At 38.4% G+C, this 25,397-nt stretch overlaps 1 protein-coding gene across 1 annotated transcript in view; it reads left to right on the forward strand.

Annotated features, from left to right (window-relative positions):
• Window positions 1–25,397, forward strand: part of dnah14.L (dynein axonemal heavy chain 14 L homeolog) — a 157,065-nt gene that overhangs the window by 84,180 nt on the left and 47,488 nt on the right. The window contains exons 43-54 of the mRNA XM_018262651.2: window positions 211–440; window positions 897–1,013; window positions 6,304–6,462; window positions 10,114–10,246; window positions 11,686–11,762; window positions 12,116–12,303; window positions 13,886–14,014; window positions 15,754–15,894; window positions 20,457–20,624; window positions 21,786–21,956; window positions 23,468–23,632; window positions 24,887–24,973. Of these exons, the coding sequence (XP_018118140.1) occupies window positions 211–440; window positions 897–1,013; window positions 6,304–6,462; window positions 10,114–10,246; window positions 11,686–11,762; window positions 12,116–12,303; window positions 13,886–14,014; window positions 15,754–15,894; window positions 20,457–20,624; window positions 21,786–21,956; window positions 23,468–23,632; window positions 24,887–24,973 (1,765 nt within the window). The remainder of the gene's footprint in view (window positions 1–210; window positions 441–896; window positions 1,014–6,303; window positions 6,463–10,113; window positions 10,247–11,685; window positions 11,763–12,115; window positions 12,304–13,885; window positions 14,015–15,753; window positions 15,895–20,456; window positions 20,625–21,785; window positions 21,957–23,467; window positions 23,633–24,886; window positions 24,974–25,397) is intronic.

Here is a 25,397-nt window from a genome sequence, read left to right on the forward strand (position 1 = left end):
GGCATATTACTAAAAAAACTGCCAACTCACAAAGTGGTTTTTCCGTATATTACTTTTGTCTCCAGAACCCGTTCATTCAAAGTACATTCACTATTAAATAACAAGGTGGGTGGTACACGCAAAGGGTGGCATTGGTCAAAAACATTCTCTTTACTGGGATGGTTTCACTTTCTTCAATATTTTTCATCACCCACATTGATTTACTTACAGGAGAGATCAAAAATGGTTCTTAGAAAAGTATCCTGAAAAACTCTCCCCTCTCCTTGGAAAACTCTATGTATTTGCCTTCACTTGGGCCTTCGGGGGAGTTTTAAAAAGGGAAGATGAGCATGAAGGAGATGCTCTCATTGGGATTAAGGTCAGAGATGAGACTTTGGTGAACCTAACAAATGATTTCAGCAACTTTGTCCATGACATGTTTGAAGGAGATCAGCGCTTTGGTAAGTGCAACATTTTATTCCATATTCCAATTTCTTTGTTTTAATACCAAAGATCAATACTGGAGTATTTAGCTGCCATCTCTGAAGAATTCATCTGAGACATACTGCATGGTTTCATAGATAATGATAGATAGGGTGTGTTGTTACAAATCATTGGGGAATATAACGGTAGAAGCTGGGTAGAATATGGGGCTTGAGTGTATGTGGTTGTATTCATTTCACAGAAACATATTTGCTTACTCCAGAAGTGAATTGTCTCAAGCAGAAAAAAGTGATCTCCCTCTGCCATCTCAGCTTCCTCTTACCTTCAGCTTCATAGGATCACTGGATCAGTCGTATCCCAATTACTTTGAAACAGCATAGACCCTGACCTATATAACCAGCTTCCCAGGTGTTATATTAAGCCTTAAGATTGTGTTTCTTCATGCCCTATCTCCCTTTATTCTGAATTTCCAGGAATTCAGATGCCTTTGGGACAAGACTCAGTCTTCAGCTACTTTGTGGATTTGCAGACGGGAAATTTTGTGCCGTGGCATTACTTAGTCCCCTCCACAGATTCTCTAATTCAGAGAGGTAAGTCCTCACCCAAAGTGATCTTAGCATCATCAGCAGACATGTTGCTAAACTTAAAAAACCAGAGCATGTGTCTCAGCTAATTTTATCACTTTACATGAATAAATGGGCAAAGGTTGTTAACAAGCTTTGTTGAATATTGCCCACTCTTGAAGACTACTGTATTTTCCAATTTAGCCCCCACCACACACACACACTTTTATTCTCCACTGTCTGGAAGGTGGGTTGTATGTTATTTGCTTTGTATATATGGGTGTGTACTGAATAACTTTTTACATTTCTCAAAGCCATTAGCACAAAGTACCTGTCCACATGGCACCTATTATGTATAGGACCCCAGTAATGTGGGTGCTAGAGCTGAGCACCATATGTTTCACGTAATGCTCTGTGGTGAGCTGATAATACATTAGCAGTTTAATAGAGAGGCACTCACTCTGTGCTACATAACTGCAAACTTGTGCTAAAATAAAAAGAGGAGCAAGCAATGACACAGCACAGAATTTGTACAGTAACACCTGTGCCAAGACACCTCAAATTCAGAGGCAAGCACTAAAACTCTGGGTGCAGTGCAGGGCTGTCGGATTGCTGCAGTAGTGCAAGAGCTCCCCTTACTGGTCAATACTGGTCATATATACAGTACATATATCTACCACCTGTGGCTCCTCTGTTACTAATATACAACTTTCCTTGTGTGCCAAGTAGTTGCAGACACAATAGGGACGCTAACAATTCAGACATAATAAACAGTAGAAAAATCTATTAAAAGGTTGATTACATTATGTAAATTTATAACTGACTAAAATGTTATTTAAAGGTGAACTTCCCCTTTAAAGCCAGCAGGTGCTACCAAGCTTGTTCTTCTAATGACAAGCAAGTTAAGGAAAGGGTAGGGAAAGTAGCCTATGTGCCTTTCTTGAATACAGATCTGCCAAATAAATGGAGCAAATGCAAGTTTCTGTGCCCTGTGCAGAGACCTAAAGCAACTCCTCAAAATACATGGCAGATTGTACTTTGCACTTAATGACACCATTGTTCCTTGTTAAACCTTAACCTCTTTTTGGAACCAAAATTTAATGGGGAGAAGAGTTTTGTGACTCAAAATACAGAGCAAGCAGACTGACTTCATGTTCAGTATAAACTCATATAAACATTGATACATATACATTATGTATTTATTGCTCATTTTTATACTAGCCAAAGGTCCCCCAATCTGTTTTCAAAGTGTCCAAGTTTTCTTCTTAGCCATTTATAACGTAGGCTTCTCTTCTCTTTGTGTCGATCCTTTGTGTCCTTTTCCCTCTACCCATTTATCTTTTTTCTCACATTCCCGGTCCCTGAATAGTAAATGATGCTCTGCGGCTTGATGCTTTAATTGGCCGGATCTATAGAGATGATAAAGAGGCAAATAGTCCCAAACAATAGGATATTTTTAGCTTTAAAGGGAACATCCTTCGCTTACAAAATGTTTTTCAGACTCACTTTTCATTGCAGACAGTCCTGTGTATGTGTTTCCTGCTTGTTATGGCATCAAGAGCCGATCAGTGAGAGGCAAATAGCAAACCAGACAGGAAACATTCATCATTTCTATGAGAGTCGCAGTATCCACTTGGTGTGTAACAGAGCCCAGTTCATTCCGTCCCTTGTAACTGTGGTACCCAACATAACTGTATATCAAACATTTATTGCAGAAGATGCTTAAAAGAGAATTAAACCCCTTATTAAAAAAAAAAAACCTACCCCCCACCCTACATAGAACCCACTCCCTCCTCCCCCACAGCCTAGCTGCTACCCCGGGTAAAGGCCCCTAACTTTTTACTTACCCCTCAGTGCAGATTCAAGGCATCGGAGTTCACAGCAGCCATCTTCTTCTTCGGGAATCTTCTGGTCTTTTTCCGGCGCTTCGTCAATTTCCGTGACTTTCAGCGCATGCGCAGTTGTCCAAATCCGAAGACTGCTCCAACTGCGCGTGCGCCGATACGGCACTTGCTTCCCGAAGGAGACCAGAGAGAAGAAGATGGCTGCCGTTAACTCCTATGCCTGGATCTGCACCGAGAACCACCCCTAACTGCAATAGTCAAAATTGTCATTTAGTAAGGGCCACTATACTCTCTGATTGGCTTGCTCAGTGTGATTATTCAGGATGTTTTATCCTTAAGGTAGGTTAAGATCCCTAAAGTAGGGTAGGTAGGGCCAGGGCTGCCATCAGGGGGTACTGTTGTATCGGCCCAGCCTAAAGTGGGGCCCTCCTGTGCTGCACTTTTTGAAATAGCTGGGCCCCCTTGACTTTGCAGAAGTCGCGCCTAAGCCACAGAAGTCCTGAACCGCCAAAGAGCCAAAGACCCATAGAGCTTAAGTCCTGAAGCCACGAAAAAACCTGAAGCCACTAAAGGAGCCGAAGTTGAAGTCCCAAAGCCACGAAAAGACCCGAAGTCACGAAAAGACCCAAAGTTGAAGTCCCAAAGAGGCAAAAAGACCCAAAGCCACAAAAGGAGCCGAAGATAAAGTCCCAAAGCCCAAAAAAACAGAAGACACAAAAAGACCCAAAGTTGAGGTTCTGAAGCCACGAGTTCAGTTCTACTAAACATCAATGTGTTTGTTTTTTTATTTTATTAAATCCCTGGCCATCAATGTATTATTTTAATGCTCTTTAGGCCCCTGCCACCAATGTTTTTTTTAAAAAAATATTCTCTGGGGCCCCAATGTTTCTTTTTAAATTGTAAGGAGGCCCTGGCACCAATGTTTTGTTAAAACTTTTATGAAAATTTTGTTGTACAGGGCCTCGTGGCATCTAATGTTGGCCCAGGGTAAGGCACCACAGCAGGGCATGGACCATATGTCTGTAAAAATCAGCTCTAACTGATTGTAACTACTCCCATGGGAAAATAATTGTACCTATGCATAATAAGGTTATCAATTTAGACTGCAGGTGCCTGTGTATGCTTTTAGCAACTAGCAAGCTCAGTAGCTACAGCTTAGATAAAAATAGTCGCTCCCCCTCCCTTTAAATGTAATTCCAGCCCTGTGCCACTCTGTGGCCTCGTTCTGCCTCTGGCATGCCGGGGGAACCCTTGTGTCTTTGTGAATTTTTAAAATGGCAGTATTAACACTTGAAGGAAAAGTGCGGCTAAGAAAAGCGCTGAGCCAATTATAACCAAACGCAGAATAGAAGATGGAGGAAATATTTTAGGCATAGACATTTGCATATAGGATGTCCGACTTGCACTTTGTATATACCCTGTGGATCCTGGTATAACTGCACAGGACTCCCCGTTCTGCAGTCTCTCGCACTACATTTACTGGAGCTTTAGGGATGCCCCCAGGCCTGTTCAGCACAGACACTGAGAACATGGAACAGAGACACAATGTGCAGCTTGAATAGAAATATTATTGGTTCCTGCTGAATTAGGATGTTGCATGATTATATATTCAATTTACACAGTAAACACTTAAAGGGGACCATCACCCAAAAAAAAGTATTTTAAATCTTATTTTATCATGTTAGTCAAGCAAAATGTATTAAATTAGTTGAATCTTGTTTCCATCAGTCTGGGAATTCATAATTATAACAAGCAGGCAGGAGCCATTTTGTGGACACTGTTTTTAAGACAAGCCTTGTATCATCTCAAAATCTTGTTTGTGCACCAGAATGGGGGACCTGATGTCCATCCCCATGCACTGGTTACACAATTAAATGTTTACGAGAACTGGGGGAATGTGGGGAGAGCAGTGAAAACTAGGAAGTGCTGAATGGAAAGTGAAAGTAATTGTCTGCCCCGCCTCTATGACTAAGGCATAGAGGAGGGGCAAATTTACTTAAGGTCAAATATCGAGGGTTAATTAACCCTCGATATTCGACTGTCGAAGTTAAATCCTTCGACTTCGAATATCGAAGTCGAAGGATTTAGCGCTATTCGTTTGATCGAACGATTTTTCTTCGACCTAAAAAAGCTACCAAAGCCTATGTGGACCTTCCCCATAGGCTAACATTGACTTTGGTAGCTTTTAGGTGGCGAACTAGGGGGTTGAAGTTTTTTTTAAAGAGACAGTACTTTGACTATCGAATGGTCGAATAGTCGAACGATTTTTAGTTTGAATCGTTCGATTCAAAGCCGAAGGTCGTAGTCGAAGGTCGAAGTAGCCCATTCGATATATTATGAAAATGGTTTATTTACATGAAGCAGAGTTCTACATGATCTGTTTTATGCAATATCTTTTCATAGAGATCTACATTGTTCTGGGGTTATAGTTTTCCTTTAAAGGGCAACTGTTTAACTTGATTTTTTTTCCTTTTCCATTTTGTTTTCTTAAAGGTCACCTATTGGGCAAAAATATTATCCCCAACCAAAGGTATGGTTTACTATAGTCCCCACTCTGGTTGGCTGTATTTTTTTTTAAAGCCACCTCACTGAGCAGTCATGTTGGGGCACACGCATGTGCATAATGAGTGAATGCACGTGACATCAGAAGCGCATTATGCGAATGCAATATTTACGACATGGCTGCACCAGGAACTCCCTGCCAGTGCGAGTGTCCTAGCGCTGGCAGGGGGCATTTTTTAAAAAAAAAATCCTACTGTTACATATCACATGCACATAATGCACTTCTGATCTCATGCGCATTTCCTCATTATGCACATGTGTGTGCCCCAACATGCACGCTCATTGCAGATGGCTTAGTGCTGGCAGGGGGTCAATTTTTTAAAACCAACTGTTACCCCCAACCATAGTGGGGGCTCTACTAACCCACACCTTTGGTTGGGGGACAATATTTTTGCCCAACAGGTGCTCTTTAAAGGGGTGGTTCACCTTTAGGTTAACTTTTAGTATGGTAAAGAATGGTCAATTATTTTTTTGTAGTTTTTTAATTATTTGCCTTATTCTTCTAACTCTTACCAGCTTTCAACTCGTTGTCACTGACCCCATCTAAAAAATAAGTGCTCGGAACAAACTTTTTCTTATTCATCTTTCTAGTAAGGCCATCTCCTATTCATATTCCATGAAAAAACATGAAACATGAAAAGCAATTGGGAAGCTGGAACAATACATTAGATAGAGCGTGTTAATAAACACTGATTTCAGATCATTTGATTTCATTTTTTTTTTTACAATTCTCTGCTTGACTTGCCTGTCTTTTCTATTCCTTTCTCATTTCTTTTTGCTTACACATGGACAGCCAGCCTGGATGAGTAGTATCTGTAATTACAGGTAATCCTGTTAATGATAAGAATGTCACCATGGTGCAACTTTAATTCTGAATTCACCTTCAGAGTTACTTTCTGTCTCCTATTTAGGAAGCCTCCTGCACGCAGATTTCAGCTTATCTGACACATTAAAAGCCAGTGACTCAGGAGGGGGCGCTCTGCACGAGTTTATACCCACGGTGGATAGCGTGAGATATTCTTTTCTAACCAGCCTGCTGCTCCTGCACAAACAACCTGTGCTCATCACAGGTGAGTTAAAAGCCAGACTGCGGGGGGAAGAACTCTTGTCAACCTATATGGATTTGAGAGACAGCTAAAATGTTCTGGCGATATAAGAGGATCGTCTACATGTTCCACTAATTATGCAGTTTACTATATTAAGGGGGTCATTTATCAAAAGTAAAACTCAAATCAGTGAGTTCAGAGTTAACAACCCAAAAACTCAGATTGATTAAGTTGTCGGACAAAAAAACTTGAATTGCTGGAATTGATCGAGTTTTCAGGCAAAACCCTCTGAAAAAGGCTCAAACATCATGAAGGCTAATAACATCTTCAAATGATTCAAGGGACCTCTGCTATTGACTCCTACATGACCTTGACAGATGGTGTATTTTCGGATTCAAGCTATTTCCAGGGTCGTGATATAATAAATCTCAGAAAATTCAAGTTTTTTTTTAAAAAAAACCTTGAGTTTACCCAAAATTAGTTTTGACCGAAAAACCCAACTCAAAAACTCGAATTTTTGTGGAAAACACAACTCCATAATAAATAATAAATCTGCTTCCAACTATTCAATATTATGCTAAATCTGGCTGGTCTAAAAGTGCCACACTACAAACAACAAAACCTCGACAGAAAAAAAATCAAGCTTAGTAAACCCTACCCTACCGTTTATAGATAACCCTGGCACAGACTGTGAAAGTGACCCTCGCTTGCCATTAACGTTGCTGCCCAACTCTGCTCCCACACTTTGTGATGCCATTGCCAGAACTTGGTGACAACAATTGTGTCACATTACAGGCTAGTGAAGGAACAGGTTGTAAGGGCAAGACTTTGGGTTTGTTTGGGTTCTTTTCCACCACCTCATCACTGTATCATAGTGACAGAATAAAACTCCTGCCACATCCCCTACTTTTGGTAATGATACTCCACCGGGTGTGTTCTTTTCTGTTCCTATTTCATTAAATATCACTGGAAGAAATCCCAGAATGGGCACCCAAAAGATCTCAGCACACATACAGAAGATGACATTTTAGGGCTGAATTACAATCCCAGGGAAAGTTGCAAAGTGTACAAACATGCAGAAAACCATCGAAGGTTGCTTACAGTGTACAAGTATGGGACCTGTTATCCAGAATTAAGGATGCACCGAATCCAGGATTCGGTTCGGGATTTGGCCAGGATTCGGCCTATTTCAGAAGGATTCGGATTCAGCTGAATCCTTGTGCCTGGCCAAACTGAATGTGAATCCTAATTTGCATATGTAAAGATTTTTTTCCACTTTTTCCTTTCCTGACCCTAATTTGCATATGCAAATTAGGATTGGATTTGGTTCAGTATTTGGCTGAATCTTTCACCAACAATTCGGGGATTTGGCTGAATCCCAAATGGTGGATTCAGTGCATCCCTGTCCAGAGTGCTAAGGACCTGGGGTTTTCTGGATAATGGATCTTTCCGTGGTTTGGATCTTCATATCTCAAGTCTACTAGAAAATTATATAAACATTAAATAAACCCAATAGGCTGTTTTTTCTTCCAATAAGGATTATATATATCTTAGTTGGGATCAAGTACAAGATATTATTACAAAGAAAAAGGAAATTATTTTTTAAAAATGTTGTATATTTTGATAAAATTCATTATATTGGAGACATTGTTTCCATAATTAGGAGCTATCTGAATAACGGGATTATGGATAACGAATCCCATAGCTGTACCTGCAATGCCAGAAACCTTGCTTTCTTTTTAAATCCATAGGCTGAGAATAATTCAGGTTATTTCTGGAAGAGGCTATACATTCTTACTTTCTAACTGTTCTATGAATAACAAATACATTTCCAAGAGCCTTTAGATGTGAGTATATGCGCATGCATGCAGGCAGGCTGGAAAAACATATTTTACCCAAACACAATAAATTAATTTACACCTTCCACCTATATTTAGAAAGAAATTGTCAGAGGACCCATGCAGGTTGAAGTTATTAGAATTTCATGGGAGGTTCACAAGATTATTGGCTGACAAACAATATCAGCAGAAATAACGATTATGTCAGCTCTTTCTGCCTTCATACCTTTAACAGTGTTGTAAGAGGTTTGCTAATACTTAACCTTCTTAGTCGCCCTCAAAAGAGGGATTAATTAAAGTCAGACATGGGTGACTGGATTCATTTTTGGGTTTATTATTCAGTGTCTGCAGGGCTTTATTTTCTGAGATTTAATTTGCCATATGTCTTCCCTCCAACCTTACAATGCATGCTGCTTTACCTAAAATATACACAGTGATTTATGTACATACGTTTAAAAGTGGCACGTGCTACTAAAAATTTCAAATGCGACTCGGAACAAATAATAACATTTTATCATCTGCGAAACACTCTTCTGCTCCCCCAGAAGAATGTTAAATCTGATTATATAGTTGTCATGAGCTATTTCACTGGGTCCCTGTGATAAATCATCCTGTTTTACTGCTGACTTTCCAAATTGACCTCATTTTCTACCCAGACTGTTCATTTAGGGGAAAAATATATTGAATTCTTCCTATTAAAATGATAAAAACTGTGCGTATTGCTTCTAGACTAGACTATTATTTATAAGAAATCGGACAGTTGTTGTTGAAGCACAGTTCCCCATACAACTTTCAGATGACGTAGTTATGTATGGATTGACCTGAAACCAAAGAGATCAGGCTGAAAGATGTATATTTAAATTGGATTGGGTGCAGGCAAGCATGGACCACTGCCAAACACACAAATCCATCTTGCCCTGTGATTGCCACTTTTTGTTTTGCCTGCTATCGTTTCCTTCCTGCAGCTGCTTTGTGTCTCATAGTAGTTCTCTTCATTTTCAGCAAAGATATGTAGATCAGAAAACTCTAGACTTTTGCTCCTAAACCCCAAGCCTAATATTTCATGGGGAAAGGTGCAAATCCTAGACCCTACATTTGATGGGGCAATATAAACCAGAAGTTTCATGCAGTCAATTTCGGACTGAGTTTCTGGGACCCACCAGGAAGCCTTGGGGTCTAGTGCTCTCTTCAATCTTTTTCTCATTTCATTTGGACTTTCTATTATGTATGTATGTATGTATATTTTTATTTGTAAAGCGCTCCTTGAGGGCAAAGCACTGTACAACAAAACAATAAAATAGTAGTAACAAACAAGGGGTCATTGGAATAAAAAGTAACAATAAGTGCATTATTAGAATACAATTCACAAAAATATAAAATATAATTACAATGCATATTAAGTGCTCAGTGTCAAGGAAACAAAAGGCTAGAGGACCCTACCCCGTAGGGCTTACAGTCAAAATTATAATTTTGCATTCTCCCAGTTGTAGTAGTTCTCTACATTTTTAGCACTAAAGACAGGTATGTAGATCAGACACCTCTAGACTTCGGCTTCTAAACCTCCAAGACTAAAATAATGATAGACATTACTTTCATAGGGAAAGGTGCAAATCCTAGACCCTACATTTTATGGGGCATTATAAACCAGAAGTTTCATGCAGTCAATTTCGGACGGAGTTTCTGGAGTACACCAGGAAGCTTTGGGGTCTAGTTTTCTCTTCATTCATTTTATCATTTTATTTGGACTTCCTATTATCATTTTACATTCTCTCAGTTGGCTTGTAGGAATGCAAATTGTCATTCCCTAGTCTTGATCATTTCTATTTTCCCCCCACAGGAGAATCTGGTGTTGGGAAATCTGCACTAATCCAGAACATGTTCCAGAGGATCCGGAAGCCTGGTGGCCTTGCAGGAAATGCCGGCACTGTACTCGGAGATGTATTTTTATTCAATGAATCTAGAAAAATAAGGTATTGCTTGCTGGCAGTTCAGCATAAGCACTTCCCAGGCTCTGTCAATGTATTCAATGTTGCTTTTTGCAATTGCGATTACACAGTAATGAGATGCATTTATGATTCCAATCTGAGTGGTTTTGTATAACCACTGCATGTACTTAACAGGGCTAGAGGCGTATGATTGATTTCTCTGCAATATTCTCTATGTGAGGAATATATTAGGGAGATAAAATGACAGCAGGGATTTTTAATGCTTCCATGAACAGTAGATTGGTAACGGGAAAGATAAGGGATTTTTATAGGCTATAGCTTGTAACGTTTATAATAATTTGCTATTCTCTGTCTCTTTACTCGTGGCTGCCCTGCTAGTCGAGAGGATCGCAGTAGAGGAGAGATAGCCCTGGGATTGAAAGATAACATTTGGTTTAGGTGCCCATCCTGGTTGGTATAGTACCAGGTTGACCAGCAAAATCATACTAGATACCAGTGTTAGTAACAAGAAAGGAAGGTAATAAAGATACAGAACTGATATTTCTGCCTTTAAAGGGCATGTAAAGGCAAAAAAATAAAATCCCTTTTTTACTTTTTTTAATGAAAAAGAAACCTATCTCCAATATACTTTAATTAAAAAAATGTGTATCGTTTTCATTAGAAACCTGACTGTATGCAGTGAAATTCTCCCTTCATTTACTGCTGTGGATAGGAATTGTCAGACAGTTCATAACTGCTCTGCAGGAAAACAATCATACTTATGAACAGCAGGGGGAGCCCTCGCCATGCAGAACTCAAGCAGCTTTGTTTGTTTGCCTGTAGAGCTGTCGGCAACTGTGTAGAGATTTGTATTGGATTTTATTTTTTGACTTTATATCCCCTTTACTGTTCCAACAGATAAACTGGGATTCTATTTGAAAGATTATTTTGCTGCAGCCACTGGTTCTGCAGAGTTGGAGAAAGTTTGTATAAAACAATACAAAAACTATAAAATCCACATTAGATTACATGACAACACAGGACCCAGTGCCGTCTGTATATTCTGATTATTAATCAGTCTTGCTGTATCGGCTTCTGGCAGATATTATTTGACTTGTGCTTTTTAGATAATGTATGGTGATCGCTAAGCAGCCCAGACCACAATGAGCATGTGCACAGTCTTGTTCTTGCAAAGATGTTTAATAAAGTTACAAGATGGTGACCCCCTGTGGCCAATTTTGAAAGCATAAATCATTAGTTATTTGTTGATTAGGCTTGTGGTGCAGTAAGTTCATGTTTATGTTTAGTATACAAAATACAGCATTTCTAGCCTTATTCTATTTTAGATTTTAGTTGCCCTTTAAATGGGGCCACATCCATTTTACATTGCTAGGTTGGCCTTCCTCTCCATGCTGTGTATGACTCAGTGATTGCCACCCCTACAGCTACACCAAACCAATTTTCACCTCTCATTTTCCTTTCAGTCTCATGCACAGCATAAACTCTCTAACAGCTGGATCAGTAAGGGACGACAGCTTGTCTGGGACTGCCGAAGACTTTGGTACGACGCCAGCTCTTCTATAATCATTTATGATACATACGTTCATACATAAATACTTTTATAAGGGAACAGGGTTTGTACAACTAGTTTGCTGCGGCCCTAAGTGCCAGTTAGTTGTGTTAAAAAGGGTTCTCTACAATTGTATTCCTTCATAAGCAGCATTTTAATATCTGAAATGGAATCTTGCATTTTGTCAGCTATGCATATGGTAGGGGCACTCATAATACTTAATGTATATTCATGTTGCAAATGTACTATGTGTACAAATCTGTTACAGAATCACACATACCTCTATAGAATATATAGAAAGAACCAAACACTTTATCACTATATTTATTCCTCTTTTGGCTTAGATGGGTCGCTGATTGGAGCTGAGGGCTGGATATCTGCCAGGGAACAAGGGTACCTAAGAACAAGCCAGCTAATTGTTTCAACAGTGCAATTAGGAGCCCATACAACGTCTGCCAGACTTCAGGCCCAAATTCAGAATAATTTAATGAAAAAAAGTCGGGGTACACTAGGAGCTCCTAAACACAAAAAGGTAAGGGAAACATTATGTCCGGGTGTGGGAAATGATTCATTTAGTGCACTTGCTAGTCACTCAGTAAAATGCTAATAAAAATGGTAAAAACTCATCTATGATTTGTCAAAAAGCCAAGGATACATAGGGCTGATGTAACTAATAGGGGGTATGTAATGAGTTACTGTACTGTGCATCAAAGTTGGTAGGGCATGGGTTGACTCACATTGCTAAAGGATTCAATAGGTTTAATGTGATTGGCTGTATCTAAGTAACACTTGGCATATCGGTAGAGATCCACCCTTTTGGCAACATACATGCTGCCCCAAATCAGGCTGATCTAATATTTGGCCCCTAGGCCAAAAACTGGGGACTGCATAAATGGGACAATCTAGTTCTTGCCCAATGGCATTCTATAAACTTGCTCAGTAGATACCTGGATGCTTTCAGTTCTTTTTTTTTATTAAAAGTGAAAGCACAATAACAGAACATGGATTTTATAAGGCAATTACTTCAAAGGATGCAATTTTCAGGACCATTTCAAACACAAGGCTAATTGACATTTTGATGATAGCCTAGGAAAGAGAGGGAAGTTATTTTATGTACCCAGTTCTCATTAGAATCATATTCCTAGTGATACTATTTGTAGCACAGGTATGGCATCCATTATCCAGAAACCCATTATACAGAAAGCTCTGAATTACAGAAAGGCCATCTCCCATAGACCCAATTTTATCGAAATAATCCAAATTGGAAGCAAAACCAGCCTACTGGTTTTTTTAAATATTTACATGATTTTATAGTAGACTTAAAGGAAAACTATAGCCCCAAAATGAATACTTAAGCAACAGATAGTTTATATAAAGGTAAGTGGCATATTAAAGAATCTTACCAAACTCGTATATATAAATATATATATATATATATATATATATATATATATTTAATATAAATATTAAATATTGCCCCTTTACATCTCTTTGAACCATGCCTTGAACCATAATTTCTTGACTCTCTCTGTGCTGCCTCTGAGATCACCTGACCAGAAATACTGCAACTCAAACTGAAATAGGAAGAAGTGTGGAAGCAAAAAACAGAACTCTGTTTTTTAATTGACTCATGTCACCTAAGAAGTATGGTTTGTTTGTGTGCACCGTGAATCCTATGATTCCAGGGGGTGGCGCTTATTCTTTACAATGGCAATTTTCTATTTAGGATTACCCAATGGCACATAATACTACAAAATATATATTATTATATAATGGTTTATTTACATGAAGCAGGGTTTTACATATGAGCTGTTTTATGCAATGTCTTTTTATAGAGGCCTTCATTGTTTGGGGGGTATAATTTTCCTTTATAAGTATAAAGATCCAATTTACGGAAAGATCCATTACCCGGAAAACCACAGGTCCCAAGCATTCTAGATAACAGGTCCCATACCTGTAGTGTGATTTATTTTTAAAAAACCCATAAGGAAAGGGTGAATTCCAATATGAATAGGGGTCACTGGGATATTTTATCTTGTTGCCGTAATACTTTTGCTTGATACATTACGTGCCTGTATGATTTCTCATGCTATTTCTTTTGGTATTAATGTTAGGTGGCTGTGTTTATTGATGACCTTAACATGCCCATACCGGAACAGTATGGTGCCCAGCCCCCCCTTGAATTTCTTCGGCAGTTTTTGGATCTTGGTGGGTTTTATGACACACAGACACTTACCTGGAAGGTATGTAACAATATTTTCCCAAAGATGTGTCGATCAAAATGAAATATGTAATTATAGCCTTTAATAAATAGGAAGCAATTACTCCCTTTCAGGGCCAGATTTACATAGCAGGCCCCCCTAGGCCCGCTGCCGTTCATCGCCCCTGTCCCTTCCCCTTTATTCTCGCAAATTTTCATCATCGGCAATGGAGCAATGGGGATTTACACATGGGAAATTAAAAAAACGATTGTATCTTCTGCCCATAGGGTTGCCACCCAGCCGGTATTTTATTTTTACCTTTCACCTGCCAAGGCCAGGGCCGGTATTACAAATTTCCCGGAAACGTAGCTGCCGGTAAATTTGTAATACTCCTAACAAAAGCCCTAAGCCTGCCCCCAATCCTCTCAGAATTGACCTTTTTGCTGCCTTCTGGCCAAACGCGTGTTCTTGCTCTGCCCATTTACAACACGATCCGCCCCTTTGTTCCCGCAACCCTACCTGTGCATCCCCCCGTGGTTGGGCAGCATGCCGCCCCCTAAAATCCTGCCGCCCTAGGTCCGAGCCTTGGTGGCCTTTCCACAAATCCGGGCCTGCTCCCTTATAGTGAAGACACACAGAGCTGCTAGACAATAGTGATAACTGTCTTTGCTAAGACACTATGGGGGCTATTAATCAAAGGTCGAGTGTTAGAGTTTTTTATACCTCAAATGAATGTGAAACTTGAATGGTATTTTATTTAAGAAAAAACTCACATGGCAACAACCCGATTCTGTGAGTTCGAGTCATGCAACCTGAAAACTTGAATTGATAGTTTTCGCAAAAAAAAAAATCGCAACGCTCGAATCATTTGAGTTTTCAGGCAAACCCCTTTGAAAAAAACTCAAACATCAAACAGGCTGTTATGCTCAAATGGTTCAAGGGACCTCTGCCATTGACTCCTTCATGACTTTGACAGGCTTAAGATGGTGTATTTTCAAATTCAAGCTATTTCCAGGGTCGGAGTATAATATATTAAAAAAACAATTATTCTAATAATTCAAGTTAACCTGAAAATGTGAGTTTTGACCAAAAAATACAACTCAAATTTTCTTGGAAAAGACAACGTGAACCTGAACAATTCTGCTCCTACGTGTGTTTTAGCAGAGGCAATTCTCAGTATCGTCTATGGCAGGGTATTTTTTTGTTGCATCTTGTTGCCACTAACAAGTAGCTGCTACTAGTAGCTGTGTGTGTGTCTTCACCCTTACAGTTACAGGCCAGTCTCAGCGTAAAGAGCAGGACTACATTGGTCTTTTCTCCCCAGCATGTCACTCTGTTTACCCAGGAATCCTAGATCCTCAACATGCAGCCTCATCAATCACTAGCCTAACCTTGCTATCTAGATACTAGAACTTTATATATATATTATATATATTATTATATATTCTTAGCATCTGAGCATCAGTTCATTATTCCATCATTTAAAAACGATTCAGTTGGTTTGTGGTTCGTAGGTAAAGTTGTGTAGAGGACACCGTTTGTCCCGTGCATATTGTTCATTTAAAGGATTTCTCCATGAACTGAATGCTAATGATTGCTGAATGGCGAACATTAATTACTGTTAAATATACAATTTGTTGAGCCCAGACTTTATTCCTATTAGTCATCTTTGTGTGTGCATACAATATACTGTATATTTTACCGTATCACAATAGTGCAGCCAATGCTGGTGATTTTGTACAATAGCACTAATCATTATGGCATTTTTTTTTTTTTTGCAGAATGTTCGGGACCTCTCTCTGCTTGCTGCATGTGCGCCACCTGGTGGAGGGAGAAATGAGATCAGTCCACGTCTTCTAAAACACTTTTGTCTGTTTGTCTTGCCTCATCCGTCAGTGCATGCACTGCAGCACATCTTCCAGGTAATAATGAGCCGGAAATAACGGATCTGCGTCAGTGACTAGTTTTTTTAGCAGATAATGGACACCTGAAATGAATCGCATCAAATCTGCAATAAGTATATTATCTCTCTGTACAGGTATGAACAAATCTAGGGGGATGTTCCTGCTGAATACAAGAGAATATCTATAATGATGTAGCTTTTTAGTATTTTTCAGTTACTTTCTATTTTTTATTTACTGTTTTTTTTAAGATTACGTTTTTTTCCCACCTTTTAGTGTTTATCTGAAACAGCTCAAAAACCAGTTTGCCTGCTCTCTGAACTGTTTGCTAGATTTGTTGATATTTAGCATCATCAGAGTAATATTAGCAACTAATGTATAATTTGACTATACAGTGAAACCTCGATTTGAGGTACCCTCATTTCACGTTTTCCACATTTTCCATTTTTTATTTGTGGTCCCACCAATTTATAATGCGTTTCGATGGGTGTATTTCCCCTGATTTTAAGTAATGTTTTCCCGGAATTTACATTAAAAATTTGTCCTGATGTTCCCAAAAAAGTAGGCCATAGTTCTGCCTATAAATGGTCAATTCCAATCAGTCTGCCCCTTATACAGTCCTGCACCAATCACGTATTGCTTTAGGTTGTGTATGTGACAGAGAGAGAGAGATCTGTCTCTCTGTCACATGTCCCCTATAGTGTAACACTGCAATGTTTAACCCTTGTTATTGACACACTAAATAATGTATCTCAAAGTAAAATGGACTCCTGTGCTTATATCCTTTCAGTACTTGAAGAAAAAGTTACTTTAGCACATTTCTCTGATTTTACATTTTCCTGGATTTTACATTACCGTATATACTCGAGTATAAGCCGAGTTTTTCAGCCCCCAAAATATGCTGAAAAACTCTACCTCAGCTTATACTCGGGTCAAGTGCAAAAACGGTCGCCAGCGTCTAAGAAAAGTCGCTGGCGCCTAAGAATATTCGCCGGCATCCAAGAATAGTCTCCAAGAATATTTGCCGACATCCAAGAATGGTCACCGGCATCCAAAAACGAGACGCCGGCACCTCCAATGGGAGCAGAAACCCTCAATTTTTTGATTGAAACTTACCAGAAGTTGCTGCATTTCTCACCCTAGGCTTATACTCGAGTCAATAAGCTTTCCCAGTTTTTGGAGGTAAAATTAGGCACCTCGGCTTATACTCGGAATGGCTTATACTCGATTATATACAGTGTTTTTTCTTGGTCCCCTGAAAAACTTAAAATGAGGGTTCTGCTGTAGTAAAGCTCAGGGATCATGCTCAATAAGGATTCAAGCAAAAAGAAATGTATCAACTAATGAGTAGTCTATAGATAAGATAAGAATTAAGGGCGTATTTTCTCGATAGGCACCTCAGGGGCTATACCTAGAGCAGTTTTTTTTGCGGGGGTGATCCTTGGTTTCCTATAGAGAAAAAAACTCACTTTACCAAAAAAAGCTTGCTTAGCAAGGCACCAGTCTTTAGTGAATTATGTTAAACTGCCCAGCACTAAATTAAAGTTCAATTAAACATGAAATATGTGAAACTGCCCAGCACTACATTAAAGATTAAATAAAAAAGCTTTAAAAAAAAAAAGAAGAATTTTGGGCTGATAGGATCCATTTAACAAAAGCAGAACATTTATCTCCTCCTTAAAATGAGTGTTTGTGTGATTGCATAGAAAATAGGATTCTGTAATACCCACATGGTTACTGACTGATGTTGTTGAAATAACAGTGTTATATAAAGTAGATGCAGTTATCAGGTAGAACAGGGGTCAGAGAAATCATCTTGGACAAGAAGCCATTCTGCACAAAACAATTAGCCTCACTGCATGGCTCCGTACCCATAACAGCCTTTTATCTGCTTAAACCTGCAAGTGTCTATACTGAGCTCTGGTGAAGCCCAACGATATCCGTCTTTGTTTGTCCTTAGATGTTATCTGGGATTTCATTTGGTGGCCAACAAATGGCAAGTTTAATACCAAAGCTGTAGAACAAAGATTGAATATGTCAGGAAATCCCTGTGCATGTATTGGCCAAAAAAATATCCCTAAATAATGTACAGCTTCTGAGTCCCGCAGAACTGACCTTCCAGAGAGGAATAACTAAACTGCAATCCACTGAAAACAATCTCATTGACTTATCAAGGCGATCACTGTGAATGCAGGAAGAAGGCAGGGTGAACTTCATGCCTCCAACGCATGGAATAACCTGCAAAATAACAACGTTATCCCTTATTATTTCAGCTGCACCTACAAATTTCATATATGAATTTGTATTTGTTGTCACATTATTCCTTGGGTTTTATTTTAGATTCTTTAAATGCTGTCACATGCCCTAGGAAACGTGTCAATCTTGTGTCTATAGGAATTGTGCTTTTGTACCATTGCACCCATCTGTGCCTTCTGGGTATGGAAGGAGGTATGATCTGTGCAAGACAGCTTTGTGGTGTGGGAGAAATACAATAAGTACAGTACTGAGGCACTTGCCTGATATTTTCCCCAATATAAAACTTCTAAAGTTTACTGTAAATTATTGATTTCCTCAGAATAGAATATTCCACCTACATAACCACAGTTAGGTTGAAGATGACTACTCTCCCATGCCTCATGTTCCTACGACAGTTTGCTTTGGTCTGGTCCCCGCATAGCTCAGTATGTGTCCAATTTTGTTAAAGGATAAGAAAACCTCTGAGTCTTAGGGATACATGAGCTGTTAATATGAATGAATTTTGCTACAACAGCACCACCTGCTGGTCATTTTCCCACCAGTTTGACCACTAAGTAGTCAAGGAAGTTGTCAGGAGAAAGAAAGAGGCTGCTCTGGTGTTCTTCTGCTTAGGAAAAAAGAAATAAACCTTTCTCACATCTTTCATAAGCAGAAAAACATCAGAGCAGCCTCTTTCTTTCTCCTGATAACTTCCTTGACTACTTGGTGGTCAGACTGGTTGCAAATTGACCAGCAGGTGGAGCTGTTGTAACAAAATTCATTCATATTAAGAGTGCATGCATCATTTAATATCTTTGGATAAAAACTAAATAAATAATGAATGTATATTGCAAAATTTCTTAGAATAGCACTCTCATCAATTTTACATTCACTTATTTAAAAAGGTTTACTTATCCTTTAATATACGTGCAGAAAACCTAGGATTCCCCCCATACTGGATGAGTTGGAGAATGCTTAGAAGACTGCTTTGGGCAATTTTACAGTACAGGTATGGGACCTATTATCTAGAATGCTTGGGACCTAAGGTTTTACAGATCTTTCCATAATTTGAATCTTCCTACCTTAAGTATACTAGAATTTATGTAAACATTAAATAAATCCAAAAAGCTGTTTTTGCTTCCAGTAAAGATTAATTGTATCTTAGTTTGGATCAAGTACAAGCTACTGTTTTATTATTACAGAGAAAAAGGAAACCATTTTTAAAAATTTGGATTATTGCATTATAGTGGAGTCTATGGGAGACCATTCCACCATTCCATAATTGGGAGCTTTCTGGATAACGGGTTTCCGGATAATGAATCCCATACCTGTAACTTGCTTTGAGGGATTTCATTTGCTGTAACATCATTGAACATTTTTAATAAATGTATAATTGTTAAGTCATTTAGAATTACATTTTTCATCATTAGGTAGACTTTTATTTGGGGTCAGCCCTCTGAAGATCTTGATATTGTATATAAGCACATAAAAGCTGTCAGATAGCTGCAGTGCACTGTACCCATATAACCTGGCATATATATTACATAAAAGACATGAAAAGCTCAGTTTAAATAAACCAATAAGTGGTTTAAACAGGTGAAGGCCTAAAGTGTTTCGTGCCTATTGGGGCACTTACTCATAGGCTGGGAGTAAGCCTATGAGTAAGTGCCCCAAATAGGCATGAAACGCATTAGGCCTTCACCTGTATTGTCCTAATAAATGTATTTGAATTTTTAAACCACTTATTGTTTTTTTTTTGTTTTTTTTTTTAAAAATTCACTTTTGCTATTTGGTATGTATATATGCACCCAAAGACTGGGGTGAACTGTGATTATTTTTCATTTTTCTATTATACTTATCCATGTTTTACTGCTGCTCTTATATATATATTATACTGCGGCAGTGATAGAAATTGGGTTTTTTGCACTTTTTTTTTGTTATTTGTCTTACCGCTTGAAACGGTGGGTCCAGGTTCTCATACCCCAGATCTTCAGCATTAGGGAGTGAACCACTGGTAAATATAGCGACAGGCAGGCACCAATCCGGGCCCTCAAATGTAGAATCCAGGAAGCCGTAGTTTAAATAAAACATTTTATTTTACATTATGATTAAAAACAACAGGCTTTTGTTTTTAATCATAATGAAAAATAAAATTTGTATTATTTAAACTACGGCCTACTGGATTCTACATTTGAGGTTCCGGATTGGTGCTTGCCTGTCGCTATATTTACCATGTTAGCAAAGGAACCTACAATATGCATTTAGTTTTATTTATTTTTTTACAAAGTGTTACTGAAACACTACTGTACAAGTATACTAAATAGTTGTGTATGGATCTCTCTTTACAGGTTCCACTCGGCTCCTTTCTGCAGAGCAATAACTTTTTGGCTGAAATCCAGAAATGCAGAGATTTATTAACTTCCTCCGCAATCGCCATTTACTTAAAGATGTGCAGCAGCATGCTCCCCACCCCAGCCAAATGTCACTACACTTTTAATTTAAGGGATTTGTTTAAGGTAATCATTCAAATAAGCATGTTTTGTTTCACTTTTCTTGTCTTCAAATGTCATAAAAATATTCTGTGTAGGGTTGTGTCCAACTACACGTGTAGTCAGGGGTTGAAGGGAAACGTTGTTTAGCAACAGTGAAAGGGATACAGGTTGAACCTCTGTAGTTTCTTATATCTTTACAGTTCTGTGCCATTTAAATGGGATACTATCCTCAAAACTGTGTACAATATTTAGTAATATAGAGCAGTTGTAGTTCTAGGGTTCCTCTAGCAGATTGCATTCATGGACACAAGAAAATCACCAATATCATTACTTAACTTCAGTGAAGCAACCCAACTGTAAATCCGTGCACTATAACTTAAAGGGGTGGTGCACCTTTAAGTAAACTTTTAGTATGTTATAGAATGGCTAATTCTAAGAAACTTTTCAATTGGCCTTCATTTTTTCTTTTTTAGAGTTTTTGAATTATTTGCCTTCTTCTTCTGACTCTCTCCAGCTTTCAATTGGGGGTCACTAACCCCATCTAAAAAAAACAAAAGCTCTGTTATTGCTACTTTTTATTACTCATCTTTCTATTCAGGTCCTCCACTATTCATATTCCAGTCTCTTATTCAAATCACTGCATGGTTGCTAGGGGAATTTGGACCCTAGCCACCAGGAAATTGCAAACTGGAGAGCTGCTGAATCAAAAGCCAAATAACTCAAAAAACGCAAATAATAAAAAACGAAAACCGATTGCAAATCGTCTCAGAATATCACTCTCTACGTCATACTAAAAGTTCATTCAAGGTGAACAACCCCTTTAAAGGACGATGAAAGGTAGGGCGCTGGGGCACTGGAAGAGAATGGAAGCAAAGTGCTGAGAAGAAAAGGCCAATGCATTTTGCAAAGAAGGGGAGCATCAACCTGGGATCTGAAGTAGGCAACTTGGTGGTTCCTAACAACTTGACACCCCATGCTGAAGCCAAGGTAGAAGGAATTGCGATTTAATTTAGAGCTATTCCTACAGCCCTACAGCTTGTAGTTAGTGCACCCCTTGGGTCTTGTACATAAGGATAAAGCACAGACAATGGGCAAAAACCATTTTGTAGAATGGGTACTGGGCAAATATTTTATATTATTTATCACATATGTTCCTCAATGACTTAGAATCAAATTATTTTACAGGTACTTCAAGGGCTGCTTCAGGCTAATGAGTCTGTAATGGTAACAAAGGACAGTGCTGCGCTGCTCTTACTGCACGAGGCCACACGTGTCTTTCACGATCGTCTGACCCAGCCCACGGACAGAGCGCAGTTTTTTCAGTTTCTTTCCGATGAGCTTCATAATTATTTCAAGGTAGGTAAAGGTAACCCTGAATGATAACAGCCAATGGCTACAAAAATTATATTTAGTTTAGGTTTTCTGTTACATAGACAGATGGACCAGAGAGCAATTTATTCTGGTAATATTTATGTGTCTGTTGTTCACAAATATGAATCAATTAAATATTCAGCATTGTTTCTAAAATAATCAAGTTTATTCTCACTATCCCCCTCTCAGCATCTGTTTCTCTTCATTCTGTCTTCATGCAGCAGTTGGGTGTCATATGAATGATCCAATATATCTTATAGGGGGACTTCCTTTCCTAGCAGATGTATTAGAGCTCATTCAAATAACTGATTCCAGTACAAACAAAATCTAACAAAATAACTGCCTTTTGCACAAATCCTGCATGTAGAGAGACATGATGTCTGGTGATTTTAATAGAGTGAGCTCTAATACATCTTCTAGGCAAAAGGAGCCCCCTATAAGATATATTATATTTAATTGTCAATAAATATCTGACACTCAACTCCTGAATGAAGAGAGAATGAAGAGAAATAGATGCTGAGAGAGGAATAGTGAAGATAAACTTGATTATTTCAGAAAACAATGCTGAATATTTAATTGATTAGAAATGGTACAACATTTTTAATTGATTGTATTTAGAAAACTTCTTATTTCAGTATGCTGAAGCTTATACAGGTATGGGACCTGTTATCCAGAATGCTTGGGACCTTGTGTTTTCTGGATAACGGATCTTTCTGTAATTTGGATTTTCATACAATTAAGATATTAGAAAATCTTGTAAACATTAAATAAACCCAATAGGCTGGTTTTGCTTCCAATAAGGATTCATTATATCTTAGTTTGGATCAAGTAGAAGCTACTGTTTTATTAATACAGAGAAAAGGAAATAATTTTTTAAAATTTGGATTACTTGGATAAAATGAAGTCTATGGGAGACTTTCTTGATAACGGGTTTCCGGATAACGGATCCCATACCTGTATTAAATTTTCATTTTCGCGATAGTTCCCCTTTAACTATAACTTATAGGAGTAATGAGGATAAATCATCAACTGGTCACAGTGAGTAAAGCTGCAAGTCAGAATCTATAGAGAGGGTAACCAGTGTATCCTTGGAAACATTAATCCTTGGAACAGGTGCACATTGTCACGGCTGTGAGTGATTGTTAGAATCAAACATTAGTTAATGGGTTTTTCCAATACATGTTATTGGCCTTGCTCATCATTTATGAATGAAAAATTAAAAAGTCTGGGAGTTAACGTTGCTATTTATTTCTATGTTAGACAATGTCAATGTTTGCTTTGTATTAGATATAATAATTGGCAGGGAGAAAGTGCATGCCAGTTTGCCAGGATGCCATTTATAATCCAGAGTAATAGAAGATCTCCTGGTGGGTCCAGGTCTTGGTGGACCTGAGGGTTGGACAATTTTCATCAACCCTTTCTTGTTTCCACCGTAGCTCTCTGGAAGTTTTAGCAAAAAGATAAATAAAACAAGCCTAGCTTTGTTTCTCTTTTAGATTTCCTGGCCCAAGGAGAAACTGATGCAGGATGCAGTTCAGTTTGCCGACTTTCTGGACACGAGTAAAACCAAAATTTATCGACCTGTGTCCAACCATAAAAAGCTTATATCCAGGCTGGAGGAGTATCGAATAAAAATGAAAATGAGTTCAGCTAACCCATCTGTAAGTACTGCACCCTTCAGCAATTAAGGAGTAATCTGTAACACTGAGCAGCAGTGACTGCTGATCGGTCCAAAGTGACCAGAGTGGCGCATGGGTTCACCGCTAGCAAACTGTTTAAACTGTCTAAATCGGTCGCCTAACAACAGTTCAGGAGCCAGAGGACGCAGAATGGAACTCGGGTGCGCAGTTGCGCACACCCACCGCTATACTGCTCATCGATTGGGTAAGAAGACCTAGGTGGCATACCAGAGAGACTGCTGGGAACAGGTCCTAATAGGTAGCGCATTGAATGGCACAGCAATTCTCCTTTTCACCCGGATTTGTAACCTGGGGTCTATACTACTTTCCCTTCTAAACGTATCTGCCCATAGTTCCCTACACATTTTATCTAATCTATATGCTATTCTGCACCGACTAATATCAATAATGGTTGCCTAGCAATGGATTTGGCACCAAATTTACACCGTGGGGTTAAATCCTGTGGGATTATGGGATTTCTGGTTGTTTGTAGTTTTTTCTCCTGACGAAGATCCCAGTAACGGATCGAAACGTTGAGTCTAAATAAAGGATTCGGCCTTGTGCTTTTATATGGTCATGAACTGCTTGGTGACTTATAATGTCCTTATATTTTACTATAAGGGGTACTTTATTCACTATATATATATATATATATATATATATATATATATATATATTTTTTTTTTTTTTTTAGATCAGTGGCATTGCACACTTCGGTCTTTTGAAAAAATATTACATTCTCAGAATGTATATGCAGAAATTCACACATACACACACACTCGCACATATATATATGTGTGTATCTACGTACGTACATATACATTCAAAGGATGTAATATTTGAGTGTGATATGAGATATATTTTAAAATATTGTAGCTTTGTGGTATCACAAAAGCAGTGTGGGGGCACCACCCTTTTATCCTTCAGCTGATAAAGCCTATACATATTAATCAGTAAGACGGATTTATAAACCATGCTAGAAGGATACAAAAAAAACTCTACAACTGCAGAGATTACTTAAACCATACTGCCTCCTACAGGTTCTTTACTGGTTGACTGTGTGTACAGATTAAATATAGGCAACAGTGATGAAAAGATTAAACAGTATATCAATATTTAGTAGAAAGTGCTTTGAATAATTATTAGAAGGACATTCAGAAATGGCCTTTACTGTCCCTTTGATTTTAATATAAGCACAAATCAAGATAATGTATAATATATTAATTTTGTTTACAGAACACTTACATTTTCTTTGATGAAGCTGTTCAGCACATCATTAGAGCTGCAAGAGTGTTCAGACAGCCAGGCGGCCATATGATGCTGGTAAGAAACCGATCCTTAGACTTGTTTCATCTGTAATGTCTCTGTATATGAATATGCTGTTTGACTGTCCCCTACGATATGAATCATACATAATAATAAAATTAGATGGGGTGTGTATGTAAAAAAAATAACACATTTCATAAGGTACAGCTGACTTCTTCCACCCAACATATTCCAGGGATGCCAAGTAAGCTGTATCTGACAATTTTTTTTCTTACACGTCATATGTGATTTTATTGACTGTTGACCTGAGTTTTATTTCTTTATTCCCTTCACCTTTTTTCGCCACCAGCACCCCAAGCTGTATAGATAGGGTTCATGTAAGATAATTTTGACTTGGCCTTCTGTTTTTGTTTTTCATATATGTTTATGGTTTCATTCCTTTTTTCTTTGCTATTTAAGCTAGTTACGAAGGTCACTCACC

Source organism: Xenopus laevis, chromosome 5L (genome assembly GCF_017654675.1).
Source record: "Xenopus laevis strain J_2021 chromosome 5L, Xenopus_laevis_v10.1, whole genome shotgun sequence".
Taxonomy (NCBI): domain Eukaryota; kingdom Metazoa; phylum Chordata; class Amphibia; order Anura; family Pipidae; genus Xenopus; species Xenopus laevis.